The sequence below is a fragment of the Ahaetulla prasina genome, chromosome 2 (genome assembly GCF_028640845.1).
Source record: "Ahaetulla prasina isolate Xishuangbanna chromosome 2, ASM2864084v1, whole genome shotgun sequence".
NCBI lineage: Eukaryota > Metazoa > Chordata > Lepidosauria > Squamata > Colubridae > Ahaetulla > Ahaetulla prasina.
The window spans coordinates 166,101,771-166,119,476 of record NC_080540.1 but is presented as its reverse complement, the minus strand read 5'-3'; the positions used below and the strand labels follow the sequence as shown (position 1 = coordinate 166,119,476).

Genomic DNA, 17,706 nt, shown 5'->3' with positions numbered 1-17,706 from the left:
TTGGGTGTCTCAACTTCAGCCTGAATGCTCATCTCTCCCTCTTTGCCCGAGGGAAGAGATTTCCAAGCTGTTGTACCAGATTTACGATGTCCTGACAGCTCTACAGACTAGGGAGTTAGCAGCCTAATCAAAGCTGCTTCTCAATGAACCGGAGCCATACCGGAAGTGGTATCAAACCATTTCAAATTCAGATAATTCAGATAGTAGGTAAGGAGAAATTAAATGGAATTTAAAATTTGCCATTCAAACTGGATTATTGGTTATTTTGAATAAGTACCTGTAACAAGTATCTGAAATTGTCGCAAGTTCTCTCACATTGTTTTTGACTCTCTAACAATCTTCGTGTCATCCACTCTGTTTCTTCATATCTAAAACTTTAATAACACAATGCGATTTCACTCATCCCAATTTTAACAACAGCTCTGCTCCCCTCACTGCACCCCATCTTCAATTAATGGAGCTTTGTATTTGTATTTGTGCATACAGTGTATAGATTACATAGAGATTCACTTCATAGTAGGTACTCCTTTAAATGATGATAACCACTTCTACCCTGCCTTCTCACTTGGAATGTTGGTCACATTCTGTCCAATCATAATTCTTAAAATTTAGACTGCTGGAGAATGTTCTGAATAGTGCTTGTACATGACTGGGAGGCCAATTCTTGGAAAGCCTTGTTAATTCTCACACAAACGCACCAAACACCAAACAAACATATTTGCTGAATAGTATGAACTTGCATGTCTAGATAAATGTTCTGTAAGTATGTTTGGTTGTGAGAGATTTCTCATGAGAATGAAGCTCTCTTTTCATCCCTCCTTTATGTATGAATATCTAAATTGGAGCATGAGGAAATTTTTCCAGATCTGAGGATGATTCGACGTATTAATGACAAAAGGATTCTTAGAGTACAAAGCTATATACAACTGAGAGAATTTGACACAACGTGGATTAAGGTTCCCTTTTATAATCCGGTGGCCTGGAGTTTCTTCCAATAGAATAGAATAGAATAGAATAGAATAGAATAGAATAGAATAGAATAGAATAGAATAGAATAGAATAGAATAGAATAGAATAGAATTTTTTTATTGGCCAAGTGTGATTGGATACACAAGGAATTTGTTTTGGTGCATATGCTCTCAGTATACATCAGTGGTAGTCAACCTGGTCCCTACTGCCCACTAGTGGGTGTTCCAGCTTTTATGGTGGGCTGTAGGGGTTTTGTCCGATACTGAAGCACTTTCCTTTTTTTAAATTTAATTGACTTTTTAAAAAAATTTCATAGCATTATTTAAAAACATTTTCATTAGGTTTTCATAAAATTCCCCGTGAAAATTTAAATTTCTGAAAATATACTATCTGTATCGCCCGCACATAAGTTTAGTTCACGTTACGTAAGTGAAACTAAATGGCGCTATAGTGGGAGCCTCGTCCTAGAATAGCTTGCGCATCTCTCCCCACACCACCCAGCTGTAACAAATAAGCAGAGCTGGTAGCTGGCGTCCCCCCCAAACCCAATCCACGATGTGCGAGAGGCATACGCAGATGACGATACACTTTATAAATCACCATTACTGTGGAACCGGTGGGCGGTTAGAAAATTTTACTACTAACAGAGATACAAAAGTGGGCAGTAGGTATAAAATCGACTACCCCTGGTGTACATAAAAGAAAAGTTACGTTCATCAAGAATCTTAAGGTACAACACTTAATCATAGTCATAGGTACAAATACACAATCAGGAAACAATATCAATATAAATCGTAAGTATACAAGCAACAAAGTTACAGTCATACAGTCATAAGTGGAAGGAGATGGGTGATGGGAACAATGAGAAGATTAGTAGTAGTGCAGATTTAGTAAATAGTTTGTTGAGGGAATTATTTGTTTAGCAGAGTGATAGCGTTCAGGAAAAAACTGTTCTTGTGTCTAGTTGTTCTGGATATGTTCACATGAACTATGAACTGTAAAAAATAAATGAAAGTGGGCAATCTGAATCCTGAATTACCTGTTCCCAAGTGCAGGATATACACCAGAGCCATATTTCATTTATGAGTCATTGCTTTTCAAATTGACTCACTGTTTTGGGTTCTTATTTATCAACCCCAGCACAGCCCCCACTTTCTTGGGGGAGATGCAGATGGTTCTTGAAATCTCACATGCTTTTAGTATTTCTGTTTTCAGTCCACATAGGTACAGTAGGCTGCCAATAGCATCACAATACCAAGAGAAGCGAGGTGGGTGGGTGGAGAACTATGCTGTTGTCTGATACCAGCTAGACGCATCTCTACTTAAATTGTGTAGCTCTTTATAGCTGCAGTCTGACATATGTAGGTTGTAAAAAAATAAACTGCTCAAAACAAACTTCTTCCCCCAATTCCATGATGCGAAACAATCCTCCATCTTCAAAGCTACTTCTGTTCATCGGAGTTCTAAAACTAAGATGGGAATACACGTGCTCAGTAGTCCCTGGAAAGCAGCATCACTGACAAAGCAATTTGGGTGGGAAAAACAGACTAGAGAGAAAGAGAAATAATACCAGGAGAATGGGCTGAGGAATGTATCAGCATGATAGGCAAGTGAGCCACATGTTCCAGTGCTGAGGGAAACATCGGTATAGATCAGCCCTAATAGCACTTCTATACAGCCAGGTTTTTTGACCTGCTCCAGAAGGATTCATTCCTGCGATCAAGAAGTTAACCAGTATTCCTTCCAAGCAGCCAGTGGGGTGCCTAGGCATTGATTCCCATCCTTAATGGTTTTTGCAGCAAGCAGAAGATCAAAGGTCTCCATGCCGTGCAGCAGCTACATTTCTGCTCATTGCCCAGGCTGGTGAAAGGGACAATGAGGCCTTGCCTTTAGGATGGAAAGGGGCAGAGGTGGGTTTCAGCAGGTTCTGACCAGTTCTGGAGAACCTGTAGCGGAAATTTTGAGTAGTTCGGAGAACCGATAGTAAAAATTCTGACTGGCCCCGCCCCCATCTATTCTCTGCCTCCCAATTCCCAGCTGATTGGGAGGAAATGGGGATTTTGCAGTAACCTTCCCCTGGATTGGGGACGGAATGGAGATTTTATAGTATCCTTCCCCTGGAGTGGGATGGGAATGGAAATTTTATAGTATCCTTCCCCTGGAGTGGGGTCGGAATGGAGATTTTACAGTATCCTTCCCCTCTACCAGGCCACACCCACCAAGCCATGCCACGCCCACTAAGCCACACCCACCGAACTATTTAAAAAATTTTGAAACCCACCACTGGAAAGGGGCCGTCTGAAGAGCCAGGGTGTCGTGTCCCACTCCTCCGCTGACGGTTGGGTCCGGGAAATCCGAATCAGGCTTGCCTCTGCAGCTCTGCCCAAAGTCCTAGCAAAGTCCGCACCATGATGGCGTTCAGCCGGCGGTAGTCGCAACACAGGCGCAAATCCCCCGTCTTCTTTTTTACGAAGAGGACCGGGGCCGACAGAGGGGACTTGGAAGGCCGGATGAACCCTCGGGCCAGATTTTTGTCCAGAAAGTCCCTGAGGGCGGCCAACTCGGGCTCGGACATGGAATACAGGCGTCCGTGGGCAGCGGGCGCGGGTTGCAGGTCCACGGGCAGTCGTGGGGCGGTGCGGGTAAGCGGTCCGCCTCCTTTCGCTGAAGGCGTCAGCGAAGTCCTGCAGCTCGGGGCACGGCGGCGGGTGAAGGCGTCCTGGCGGCGCGGGTGTGGCGGATGTGGTCGACACACTGCAGGCTGGGAAGCGAGATGGCGTTCGCGACCAGGCCACCTGAGGTTCGTGCGTCCGCAGCCAGGCCAGTCCGAGGATCACTGGGAAGTGGAGGTCCGCTGTCACGTAGAAGCGAATCGCCTCCTCGTGGTCCCCGATGGCGAGGCGCAAGGGCTGCGTGGCGAAGTTAATGGGTCCGGCCACCAGCTCCCTCCCGTCGATGGTCTCGACGCTCATCGGAGGTCTACGGAACCAAGGGACACCAAAATGGTCCACGAAGGCCCGGTCCATAAAGTTCGTGGTGGCCCTGAACCCACCAGCGCGTGTGCCGGGATCCCTTCCGGCCGGTCACCCACCCACACCCGGGTGTCCAAAATCAGGTGCCGAGGGGGCCCAGGGTCCACGTCGGCCATGTCTGGCGGGGGCTTGGTCCGTGCCCGGCCTAGGGTTTCCCCTGGGCCGGGCCTGCCCCGTTTCCCGACTGGCCAGGCCGGGATTCGGGGACGGGCGTACGTGTTCCGCCGCGCTTCCTGGGGCATGCGGCGGCGAAATGGCGGGCTCCCCACAGTACAAGCACAGCCCCCCTTGGCGCCTCCGGCTCCGCTCCTGGGCCGTCAGGCGAGGCCTGGCCGCTCCTAACTCCATGGGCTCCTCGGCGGCAGCCACGAAGCGCGGGGTGGGCCGGGGCGGGGGCGGCAGGTCGAGGGAGGGCGACGGTCTTTGACGGTTGCGGGCGGCGACAGGACGGGCGTTGCTGGAGGCAGGTGTCGAGGCGCAGGCAGAGGGCACCAGGTCAGCGAGGTCATGGCGCCTCCACCGAGCCAGCTCGTCCTGCAGCTCTTCCGAAGGCCCCTCTTGAGCAGCGTCCGCTAGTGCCGTGTCGTTCCAGTCCGAATCATGGCACAGCAACCGAATTCGCGATGTACTCCCGGGCGGGGCCCTTGTTGGATCTCTCCGAGGCGCCAGGCAGCCGTCTGGGCCCGCACAGGGTCTTCATACATCAGGCGTGGTGCCCCAGAACCCCTGGTAGTCCGCCAGCAAGGGGCTGTCCCTGAGCACCAAGGCGTGGCCCACTGCGCAGCCTGGCCAGACAACAGGTTCATCACGAAGGCCACCCTGGCCCGGTCATCTGGAAAGTCCCCGCCGCATTGCCATGTAGGTCTGGCACTGGGCCATGAAGGCGGGAACATCTCCATCCGTCCTGAGAACTTCTCCGCACCGTACCGGGCTGTGGCGCTGAGGAGGAGGAGGAGGAGGTTGGACTGCTGGGGCATTCCCAGCAGCCAGTTGAGCAGTCAGCTGGGCGACTTGCTGTTGCAGTTGCTGGTTGTCTGTTTGTAGCTGCTGCACAATCAGCGCCAGCTGTTGCTGATCCATCTTGTAGATGTGTCAGGAGTCAGGCAAGATGTCGTGTCCCACTCCTCCGCTGACGGTTGGGTCCGGGAAATCCGAATCAGGCTTGCCTCTGCAGCTCTGCCCAAAGTCCTAGCAAAGTCCGCACCATGATGGCGTTCAGCCGGCGGTAGTCGCAACACAGGCGCAAATCCCCCGTCTTCTTTTTTACGAAGAGGGCCGGGGCCGACAGAGGGACTTGAAGGCCGGATGAACCCTCGGGCCAGATTTTTGTCCAGAAAGTCCCTGAGGGCGGCCAACTCGGGCTCGGACATGGAATACAGGCGTCCCGTGGGCAGCGGGGCGCCGGGTTGCAGGTCCACGGGGCAGTCGTAGGGCCGGTGCGGGGGTAAGCGGTCCGCCTCCTTTTCGCTGAAGACGTCAGCGAAGTCCTGCAGCTCCGGGGGCACGGCGACGGCCGGGTGAAGACGCCCTGGCCGGGCGCAGGTGTGGCGGATGTGGTCGACACACTGCAGGCTGGGAAGCGAGATGGCGTTCGCGACCAGGCCACCTGAGGGTCGTGCGTCCGCAGCCAGGCCAGTCCGAGGATCACTGGGAAGTGGAGGTCCGCTGTCACGTGAAGCGAATCGCCTCCTCGTGGTCCCCGATGGCGGGCGCAAGGGCTGCGTGGCGGTTAATGGGTCCGCCACCAGCTCCTCCCGCCGATGGTCTCGACGCCATCGGAGGGTCTACCGGAACCAAGGGACACCAAAATGGTCCACGAAGGCCCGGTCCATAAAGTTCGTGGTGGCCCTGAATCCACCAGCGCGTGTGCCGATCCTTCCGCCGGTCACCCACCCACACCCGGTGTCCAAAATCAGGTGCCGAGGGGCCCAGGGTCCACGCCGCCATGTCTGGCGGGGCTTGGTCCGTGCCCGCCTAGGGTTTCCCCTGGGCCGGGCCTGCCCGTTCCCGACTGGCCAGGCCGGGATTCGGGACGGGCGACGTGTTCCGCCCGCGCTTCCTGGGGCATGCGGCGGCGAAATGGCCGGGCTCCCACAGTACAAGCACAGCCCCTTGGCGCCCGCCCGCCTCCTGGGCCGTCAGGCGAGGCCTGGCCGCCCTAACTCCATGGGCTCCTCGGCGGCAGCCACGGCGCGGGTGGCCCGGACGGGTCGGCACGGGTCGAGGGAGGGCGACGGTCTTTGACGGTTGCGGGCGGCGACAGGACGGGCGTTGCTGGAGACGGGTGTCGAGGCGCAGGCAGAGGGCACCAGGTCAACGAGGGTCCGCGGCGCCCACCCGAGCCAGCTCGCCCTGGAGCTCTTCCGAAGGCCCCTCTTGAACGCGTCCGCTAGTGCCGTGTCGTTCTAGTCCGAATCATGGCACAGCAACCGGAATTCCGCGATTTACTCCCAGAGGGGGCGGGGCCCTTGTTGGATCTCTCCGAGGCGCCAGGCAGACGACTGGGCCCGCACAGGGTCTTCATACATCAGGCGAGTTGCCCCAGAACCCCTGGTAGTCCGCCAGCAAGGGGCTGTCCCTGAGCACCAAGGCGTGGCCCACCGCGCAGCCTGGCCAGACAACAGGTTCATCACGAAGGCCACCCTGGCCCGGTCATCTGGAAAGTCCCCGCCGCATTGCCATGTAGGTCTGGCACTGGGCCATGAAGGCGGGAACATCTCCATCCGTCCTGAGAACTTCTCCGGCACGGTACCGGGCTGTGGCGCTGAGGAGGAGGAGGAGGTTGGACTGCTGGGGCATTCCCAGCAGCCAGTTGAGCAGTCAGCTGGGCGACTTGCTGTTGCAGTTGCTGGTTGTCTGTTTGTAGCTGCTGCACAATCAGCGCCAGCTGTTGCAGGTCCATCTTGTAGATGTGTCAGGGGTCAGGCAAGATGTCGTGTCCCACTCCTCCGCTGACGGCTGGGTCCGGAAATCCGAATCAGGCTTGCCTCTGCAGCTCTGCCCAAAGTCCTAGCAAAGTCCTCAGAGCAGGCAGGAGACCAGTAAGTGACTTCAGCAAGATAAGTTTGACTTTTGCCTGACTCAGAGACTGCCAGAAAGTAGCTCCTTTATATAGGCCATGGGGTGTGGCTCCATGACTCAGCACTCATTAAGGCCTGCCCCTCCCTTCCTTCTGTTGCCTCCGCCTCTCCAATCTTCTGATGCGAGGGTCACTCCAATCAGCTGTTCTTGGGAGTAAACCCTCCTCAGGCTCACCTGCTGTGGAGGAGGGGGAGGGGTCTAGCTGCTCCGTTTGCCTGGGCATGGAGTCAGGGCTGGGGCAGGGAGATGCTCCTTCTTCTGCAGTTTGTGGGGGCATGGAGCCAGGACTTGGGCGGAGGCATACATTCCTCAGTGTTGGGGAGCAGGTAAGAAGGCCCGGCTGCTCTGAGGGGCGGGGCCCTTGTTGGATCTCTCCGAGGCGCCAGGCAGCCGCCTGGGCCCGCACAGGGTCTTCATACATCAGGCGTGGTTGCCCCAGAACCCCTGGTAGTCCGCCAGCAAGGGGCTGTCCCTGAGCACCAAGGCGTGGCCCACTGCGCAGCCTGGCCAGACAACAGGTTCATCACGAAGGCCACCCTGGCCCGGTCATCTGGAAAGTCCCCCGGCCGCATTGCCATGTAGGTCTGGCACTGGGCCATGAAGGCCGGGAACATCTCCATCCGCCCTGAGAACTTCTCCGCACCGTACCGGGCTGTGGCGCTGAGGAGGAGGAGGAGGTTGGACTGCTGGGGCATTCCCAGCAGCCAGTTGAGCAGTCAGCTGGGCGACTTGCTGTTGCAGTTGCTGGTTGTCTGTTTGTAGCTGCTGCACAATCAGCGCCAGCTGTTGCTGATCCATCTTGTAGATGTGTCAGGGGTCAGGCAAGATGTCGTGTCCCACCTCCGCTGACGGCTGGGTCCGGAAATCCGAATCAGGCTTGCCTCTGCAGCTCTGCCCAAAGTCCTAGCAAAGTCCTCAGAGCAGGCAGGAGACCAGTAAGTGACTTCAGCAAGATCAGTTTGACTTTTGCCTGACTCAGAGACTGCCAGAAAGTAGATCCTTTATATAGGCCATGGGGTGTGGCTCCATGACTCAGCACTCATTAAGGCCTGCCCTCCTTCCTCTGTTGCCTCCGCCTCCAATCTTCTGATGCGAGGGTCACCCAATCAGCTGTTCTTGGGAGTAAACCTCCTCAGGCTCACCTGCTGTGGAGGAGGGGAGGGGTCTAGCTGTCTGCTTGCCTGGGCATGGAGTCAGGGCTGGGGCAGGAGATGCTCCTTCTTCTGCAGTTTGTGGGGGCATGGAGCCAGGACTTGGGCCGGAAGGCATACATTCCTCAGTGTTGGGGAGCAGGTAAGAAGGCCCCGGCTGCTCTGAGGGCGGGCAAGACACAACACAGGGCAAGTAGTCTCCAAGGAGACTCATGGAGGAAAAACCTTTACCCTAAAATTTCAGAAGAACGAATGCAAATTTCTCCAAAGCCATCAGTTCATCTGCCATGGACCTCCCTTAAACTATGGCATGTGGTTCAAAAACATGGGGCTTCTGAACCAAGATCATCACAGCCCATAAGCGGAGAAGGCAATCCAAGGATTATTATAATTATATTCTAAAACACACTGTCCAAACTTGGCAACTTTAAGATTTGTGAACTTTAATTCCCAGAATTCCTCAGCCAACCATGCACATACACATACACACCAGACTTGAAATCCTAGGCTTAGAAAACTTGGAACTCCGTCGCCTTCGACAAGACCTAAGTTTAACTCACAGAATCATCTATTGTAATGTCCTTCCTATTAAAGACTACTTCAGCTTTAATTGCAATAATACAAGAGCAACCAACAGATTTAAACTCAATGTTAACCGCTTTAATCTAGATTGCAAAATTCTGTAACAGAATCATCAGTGCTTGGAATACTTTACCTGACTCTGTGGTCTCTTCCCATAATCCTAAAAGCTTTAACCAAAAACTTTCTACTGTTGACCTCACCCCATTCCTAAGAGGACCATAAGGGGCGTGCATAAGCGCACAAACGTGCCTACCGTTCCTGTCCTATTGTTTTTCTTTTCTTCTTCCTATATATATATATATATGCTTATACCTCCTAATATTTACTCATATATATGTTTATATACTATATAATCTTTTTATATGATGTTGTGACAAAATAAATAAATAAATACCCTATTTGTATAGCTGCCCATCTGACATGAAAGTGACTGGGCGGCGTATAGCATTTCAGTATTTGGTATCATTCTCTGGGTTGTTTTGCAAACACTTCTTATTGCTTGGGAAAATGAAAGTAAAAAATAGGACAAAAACATGAGTGTGTGGTGAGGAGGGAATACTCCAAAACAGAACTGGTGGTATAGTTTACAGTTAAGAGCAGAGGGATTTTGATTCTTATCTCTACTCAGCCAAAAAGCCTCCCTGGTTAATCTTGCACCAATTATAATCTCTGAGCCGAACTTACTTCACGGTTTGTTTTGAAGATAAAATGAGATGGGAGAGAACGTTAGCTCTAAGGCATAAGATGAAAATGTGATAAATAAGAACACTTAACAATTTTTATTTCAAATATTAAGCGCTCAGATAGATTATAAAGGCTAATTGTCATATTGTAGAGAATATCTCTAATACTATATGCCTCTTTTTTATTTTTAATGAAATGTATCTCTCAACGGTTGCCAATTGCTTTGGAAGTAGGATCAGAGTTGCTGTAAACCTAACAGAGAGTAGAGAAACATATTTATATTTGTCATGAATGGCCTTTGGCTTTAAAGAGTTAATCTTTTCCAACACATATCCTGCAAATGCCTTGGATGACAACTCTGGCTGTCTTCAGATGGCACAACTAGCTATGCCGATTAGAGACGGTGGATGTTATAGCCAACCTCTTTTAGCAGCAACAGGCTAGATTAATTATTTTAGGAAATCCGATTCTGTTAAGAGTGTTAAGAACGAGCTCCCTCTGCCGGAATTCAGACACATTGCTGGTTATTGCCATGCACCAAATGAAATGCAGATGATTGTCTTAGGCAATGGAAATTTGGTGGTTCTATTTGGAGATTAATAAAACACATAAATCTTTACAGAAGCCCGGAAATACCAGCAAAGGCAAACTGGGCAAAACGTTATTCTGCCAGCATGCAGCACAATGTTGCCACCCAAGTTTTGCTAAAGATGTAAAACTTAAATTTGTGACTCTTATGAGACTGGGTTGAGCAAAAAGCAAGCTTAAATGCATACAGATAGTCCTTGATTTACAAAAGTTTGTTTAATGAGTGTTCAAATTCATAACAGCACTGAAAAAAGTGACTTATAACCATTTTCACACTTGACCATTGCGGCATCTCCATGGTCAACTGATCAAAATTCAGACACTTGGCAACTGACCCACTGAAGTTTTATGATGGTTGCAGTGTCCCTGGGTCATCTGATCACCTTTTGCAACCCTCTGATAAGCAAAGACAATGGGGAAGCCAGATTCACTTAACAACCATGTTATTAACTTAACAACTGCATTGATTCACTTCACTGTGGCAAGAAAGGTCATAAAATGGGGCAAAATTCACTTAACAAATGTCTCACTTAGCAACAGAAATTTTGGGCTCACTTGTGGTCATAGGTCAAGGGCTACCTGTATTAATAGCAAAGAAGATTTCTGTGACATCAGAAGCCTCCCCAAATGATTGCTATAATCCTTCTCCAATCTTTACTTGCCTAAGAATAAAGCAGGGATGAAATGCTCCCGGTTCGGACTGGATCAGTCGATCCGGTAGCAATAGCACTGGGTGGTTCAGGGAACCAGTAGCAAAAATCCGTGCCCCCCTATGCCGAGCCGAGCCACGCAATCATCAGAGCCTTTTTTTAACCCTTTAAAAGCATATTTTTACAACCTATTCGGTTGATTGCCAAGCGATCATCAGAGGCTTTTTTTTTTTACTTTTAAAAGCAATGCTTTTAAAAGTAAAAAAAAAAGATCACGTGCCACAGCTGATCACACACACACACACCCGCGCGCTGTTCTACTTACCGCATGCCTCTTTTTGGCGTGCACTGCGCGTACACAGCTAGTATTTGGTGCACGGTGTGCACTGCGCATGTGCGCACAGAGCACATACGCAGCCAGCGAACCAGTAGTAAACCGGGTTCAGATTTCACCACTGCAATAAAGGTGCTTCTGAATGAGGATTTTACAGTGGAATCATTCTTGATTCAATCGCAGAATGTTACAGAGGGCAGAATCCAGATTATTTTGCCTTCCATTTGGAGCACTTCTGTACTTATTCCCTACTTCTTCCTTTTAAGCTTTACTATGGAACGCCTGTCCACCTGGTAGTTATCTAAATGAGCTTCAAGCCTGAATAAGGATTTGAATCTAAAACTCCAAGGTCCCAGTCTGACTTCCTAACCACCACACCACAATGTCTTTCTCTCCCTGACAATGCTAAAAACAGATGCTTGTTGAGCTGATCTTGAGCTGATTGCAGAATAAATCAAAAATAAGCTTACAAATATTTCTTCCCATAAATGCTTTTGCCCTACAGACGTCTAATAACCAACTGCCTCTCTTGCAGATCTGGATTCTTCAACAAAAGCAGTGCCAATTTTCACCCCACCTTGCCAGATGTTCCTTTGACTGTGTTCAGCCTCTGACAAACTATGTTCAATCCGATGAACCCTCCGGTTAACAGCTACATGGAACACTGCTACCTTCGGCCTCTCCATGGGCAAGGCCAACCTAGTGCCATGGTAGAAGGTCAGTGCGACTGAAAGAGCCTCAAAGAGTGCCTACCAGTGGTGGGCTTCAAAACTTTTTACTACCGGTTCTGTGGATATGGCTTGGTGGGTGTGGTTTGGTGGGCGTGGCAGGGGAAGATACTGTAAAATCTCCATTCCCTCCCTACTCCAGGGGAAGGTTACTGCAAAAATCCCCATTTCCTCCCAATCAGCTGGGAATTGGGAGGCAGAGAATAGATGGGGGGGAGGGCAAGTCAGAATTTTTACTACCGGTTCTCTGAACTACTCAAAATTTCCGCTACCAGAACTGGTCAGAACTTGCTGAAACCCACCTCTGGTGCCTACTACATCCTATTTAAGAGGGATTTCCAGATTTCTTAAGGGCTCTTTCAGAGATGGTATTCAGCAGGTTCTGACCAGTTCAGGGGAACCAGTAGCGGGAAATTTTGAGTAGTTCAGGGAACCGGTAAATACCACCTCTGACTGGCCCTGAGTCCCAGCTGATTGGGAGGAAATGGGGATTTTGCAGTATCCTTCCCCTGCCACATCCACCAAGCCACGCCCACAGAACCGGTAATAAAATATTTTGAATCCCACCACTGGGCTTTTTCCATGTCAGTTTGCCTAAGAGTCTAGGCAAGCTTGTGGTGGAAACCTTTTGTTGTGCAGTTCACTTCAAGTTGGATGCTAACCAAATCGATGAGACTCCCTTAATGCTCTATGAGTCTTAAGTAGTGCTATGTGTCCTAGCATATACCAGATATATCTCATGGAGTATAGCCTGACAAAGAAGAACTTATATTAGAGATAACCTAGATCTTGCTGATGGTAATGTTATGGCAGAGGAAAGAGATTGCAAGAGTTTGTTTGTGTCATAGCTAGAAGCAAGTACAAAAGACCCCACCATAATTTTTGTCTTTAGCAGGAGAATGTTATTGCTCGTGCAAGACAGAATATCATCCTACACACAAGGAATAGATATCAAAAGTAGAAAAAAAATCTTTTAGGGAAATAAACCTCAGAGGTAATTCCTCTGTCCTCACCTCCATACCAAAAACAGCCTAGGGAGGATGAAGGAAACTCAATTTCCCCTTCTGGAATAGAAAGGAAGATGGAGCTGGGGAGATAGGGAAATATAGAACTGGTGAAATAAAATGAAATGGAACAAAATTGTATTCTACAATGCAACAATTAGTGGTACATCTGGCTTGCTAATTATAATAACTAAATGGGATTGCTGTGTTCAGAACTAGTGGGAAAAGCCAATTTGATGCCTCATTTGTAAATTCCTAGATGTATTTATCCAACTACTGATGGAAATAGATTGTCAAACTAAGCAGTCTTTGGTTTTAAGGAGCAGGTCATTTCTATGATGTCTCAATTTCCATGTTTCTGTCTACTTGTCTCACCATTCTATCTCTTTCCCTCCATATCTACGGCTTGCTTTGTTTTGCCTCTCCTTCACAGGCATCAGTGATTTACCATACTATCACCAAACCAACTCAGTGGGGAATCACCATACCTACGGATTGGTACCTGGAGGTGAACATCCTTCTCATACTGATGGTAGGTTTTTTTTAGCGGGTTGTAGAAAATGGGAATCTTTAGCAGACATAGATTATGAAATGATCAGCCAATGATATCTCCTCTTCCTCTCCCCAACAATAATGATTTTATCTAAGACACCCCTTTCAATTCATTTAATTTCCATATTAATATGGGAGGTGAGTTTCCTAGCAGATGAACTGCTACCTCCTTGGTCTCTACCGCTTCTGGGATGCCTCTAAAATGCCCTATTTGACTCCTCTTCAAAGAATTTTCTGTAGCCATATTGGAGATGAAGAGTCTACCTGCCTGGGAAATCATTTGGGTAGCAAGGATGTGAATTGTTCCACGTGACAAATTAGACAATTAGTGGTTTTGGTTTTTCTTCACATTCTCCCCGCTTTTTCTTTTTCTTTATGAATTATTTTGATGGCAAAAGCATATAGTATTGTAATTACTTTAAAAATATGACTTCAAATTTGAGCCAGTGAAATAAACAATCATCAATCTAAAGTAAAGCTGTGAATCATAATAATTGTGAAAAAATAGACAGACAAAATAGACAGATGATAGATAGATGATAGCTAGATAGATGATAGCTAGCTAGGTAGCTAGCTAGATAACAGAGCAGAGCAGAGCAGAACAGAAGAGAACAGAAGAGAACAGAACAGAAGAGATTGGACACACAAGGAATTTGTCGGTGCATATGCTCTCAGTGTACTTAAAAGAAAAAGATAGATAGATAGATAGATAGATAGATAGATAGATAGATAGATAGATAGATAGATAGATAGATAGACAGACAGACAGACAGACAGACAGACAGACAGACTGACTGACATTTTAATATCCAAAATTTTATTGAAGAATTCTTGGAACCATCTTGACAGATTTTATTGTGCATTTTTGTAAAATAAATTATATATTTATTTCCTTGTGAGAAATCCCTCAATTAGCAGCTCAAGGCCCTTAATAAATAAAATCCTTGTGGTATAATTTTATTTTATTTAATCAATTTATTTATAGAATTTAAAAGTAAATACAATTATAGAATCAGTACAAAAGATAAGACCCGTGGAGGTTTCTAAATTTAGGAATGTCAGTCTTCCAAAATTAATTTTAAAAAAGAATGGAAAAATAACCTTCTCTTTATTTTGAAAGCCAGCTATGTAACTACTGCAGTAAGAGAATTCCATTTGGTTATGGCTCAATAGAAACTCTAAGCCATATGCTTTATGCTGCTCCCTAAATAAAGTCAGGGACGCTGTGGCTCAGTGGCTAAGGCATTGAGCTTGTCGATTGAAAGGTCAGCAGTTCAGTGGTTTGAATCCCTAGTGCCGCATAATGGGGCAAGTTACCGTTACTTGTCCCAGCTTCTGCCAACCTAGCAGTTGGAACGCACATAAAAAATGCAAGTAGAAAAATAGGGACCACCTTTGGTGGGAAGGTAACAGCATTCCGTGCGCCTTTGGTGTTTAGTCATGCCGGCCACATGACCACAGAGACATCTTTGGACAGCGCTGGCTCTTTGGCTTTGAAACAAAGGTGAGCACCGCCCCCTAGAGTCGGGAATGACTAGCACATATGTGTAAGGGGAGCCTTTACCTTTAAATAAAGACAAATTCTAGGTAGACTTTCATTTATTCAGACTTGAAGAAATTTCCAGGCAGGGAATGTGATTTCTAGTTACTGTTATTTTTTTGGACTCCCAGGTTGCCCAGTTTTGTGCTACAGTCTGTACTATACGTTGCACTATCAATTAAGTTTGGATATTCCTTTCATCATCATTCTTTACAATACTATTTTTAATATTGTTTTATTATATATGTTATTATTTATTTTTAGATCCTATGATACTCACTGTTTTTCTGCTGCATACATAGGTGCATGTAACAGTTCTACTATTAGCTATTTTACCATACCTGACTCTAAGACTGTGATAAATAGATTTCATTGAACTCAATCAGTCATCCTTCAGGTTTTGGACCAGTGGTAAAATGTAACCCAAGAATTAAGAGGTTTAATCTCAGAATGCCCCAAAATGCTTTGAAAACTGAAGTTGAGAACAGAGACTTTCTAAATGCTACAGCTTCTATCAGCCACTGCCAATGATGGGAACTATAATTCTGGCACATCCAAAGGGCTTTAGGTTTCCCATCCCATCTCTGGAAACTAGACATATGGAGAAATGAATTTTCATATTTATCCATGTTTTTCTTATTTGTTTCTCAGCTTTATATCTTGCCTTTCTTTCAGGAACTCAAGGAAACATACAGGTAGTCCTCCTCTTACACTCATTTGTTTAGTGACCATTCAAAGTTACAACAGCACTGAAAAAGTGACTTATGACCGGTTTTCACACTTACGTCTGTTGCATCATTCCCATTGTCACATGATCAAAAATCAAATGCTTGACAACAGACATGTCCCAGGATCATGTGATCACCATTTGTAATCTCTCCAGCTGGCTTCTGACAAACAAAATCAATGCGGGGGGAGCCAGATTCATTTAATGACCGCATGATTCACTTAACAACTGAAGGTTCACTTAACAACTAATGATTCGCTTAACAACTTTGGCAAAATGGTCATAAAATGAGCTACGGCTCACTTGACTGTGTTGCTAAGCAACAGAAATTTGGGGCTCCACTGTGGTTATAAGTCAAGGACTACTTTTCGGCCTCTTCTTATTTTCCTCTCCAAGGGAATTCTTGTTGGTAGGTTGGGCTGAGAGAGAGAAACGCAAAGTTCCTCAGTGAGCTTCCATGGCTGAAGATAAGCTTGAATCTAGATCTCTTTAGTTCTATACCAGCCCTTTAACAATGGTGGGATTCAGCTGGTTTGGGCCGGTTCAGGCGAACCGGTAGTTAAATTGCTCGCTGGCCACTCCCTGCCCATTTCCTTCCCTTTCAGGAGTCCCCATGTGCCCCATTTTGGCTCCCAGTTAAGTGTACGGAGGCCTCCTAGGCCCAGAACAGGGCACAGAGGGGGTGGCGTTCCCCCCCATCCTGTTTTTGCTCCCAGGAGGCTTCAGGGAGGCCTACTAGGCCCAAAACGCAGCCCGTTTTTGTTCCCAGGGGGTTGCAGGAGGTCAGGTGCTGCCTGTCACACACCCCTGGCCACGCCCACCATGGCCATGCCCACCACCCCACCATGGCCACGCCCACCAGGGCAGAGAACCAGTTGTTAAATTATTTGAATCCCACCACTGCCCTTTAACCACTGCATCGCATTGCTTTCACCATGATCTAAGTCCTGGGATCGCATAGCCGAATCTCTCTTCCCAAATAGAATCAATTCTTCTTTCTTGGCAAAATTATATCCCTGGGATCCAGTTCATGCATAGCAGGCTGAAGATCGCAGGGCCAATTCTTGCCATTTTCAATAAAGATTAGGAGAGAACCCTGCTTGAAACTAGAGACAAAACATTGCCAATTCATACTAACAGTCCTGAGGCTGATTGTCTCATTGGCGTTTCCTTTGTTCTTCCTGTGTTTCCCCAGGTAGTCGTTTTTCTACACCCCGGAGCACAGCAAAGCTGACCAAAAAGCGGGCCCTGTCCATCTCGCCACTCTCAGATGCCAGCATCGATCTGCAAACTGTCATCCGCACCTCTCCCAATTCTCTGGTGGCTTACATCAACTCTCGCTGTGCTTCAGCTGGGGGCTCCTATGGGCACCTCTCCATCGGTGCTGTCAGGTAGACATGTTATTCAGGTAGACAGCCTTCAGAGATTGCAACACCAATTGTTACTAGCATAGGAAGTTGAAGCCCTCTTAGTTTACTATAGATTTATTTATTTATTTAGAAAATTTATGTTGCTGCCTACTCGCACATGGCGACTCAAGGCGGCTTACAAGCATATGAAAACACCATATAAAAGAAATAAAATTAATAATAATAAAAATAATAACAACCACCCACACCACCCCCGGCAACAGCACACATTCATACTACCCATGTAATGGGCTCCATCTCACTCTGGATTTCCCAGGCCCACTGGCAGAACCACGACTTCAAGGCCTTCTGAAAGAGTGTTAGAGTGGGGGCCAATTTAATCTCCAAGGGGAGGATGTTCCAGAGAGAGGGAGCCACCACAGAGAAGGCCCTTCTTCTGGGTCCCTTAGGAACTTACACTTACTATGCAGAAAGATTCGCATCTTCCCAAAGTGACACCAACTAGGTGCCCTACTAGAGTCACTCTGTAGCAGAACCAAGCCAAGATTGATCATATGGCATTTGTTGAAAGCTCCATCCCAGACCCAAATCTCTTAACATGGAGGAGGTATCCACAGAAATGGACAGGCGGGTAGGACTGATCAAGGTCATTTTAGTATTTTACCCATCAATTTTCCAACTCTTTAGATTGGACTGAATTTCTTTGTTGGTTTT

At 47.7% G+C, this 17,706-nt stretch overlaps 1 protein-coding gene across 5 annotated transcripts in view; it reads left to right on the top strand.

The window, feature by feature from the left end:
• Nucleotides 1-17,706, top strand: part of GLI1 (GLI family zinc finger 1) — a 154,406-nt gene that overhangs the window by 123,128 nt on the left and 13,572 nt on the right. For 4 of the 5 annotated variants that reach the window (XM_058168937.1, XM_058168935.1, XM_058168936.1 and 1 more), the window contains 3 exons: nucleotides 11,607-11,788; nucleotides 13,237-13,339; nucleotides 16,822-17,013. In XM_058168937.1, coding sequence (XP_058024920.1) covers nucleotides 11,692-11,788; nucleotides 13,237-13,339; nucleotides 16,822-17,013 — 392 coding nt within the window. In that variant the 5' untranslated portion in view covers nucleotides 11,607-11,691. Of the gene's footprint in view, nucleotides 1-11,606; nucleotides 11,789-13,236; nucleotides 13,340-16,821; nucleotides 17,031-17,706 lie in introns of those variants that run through there. The other variant, XM_058168939.1, reaches the window with a different exon arrangement.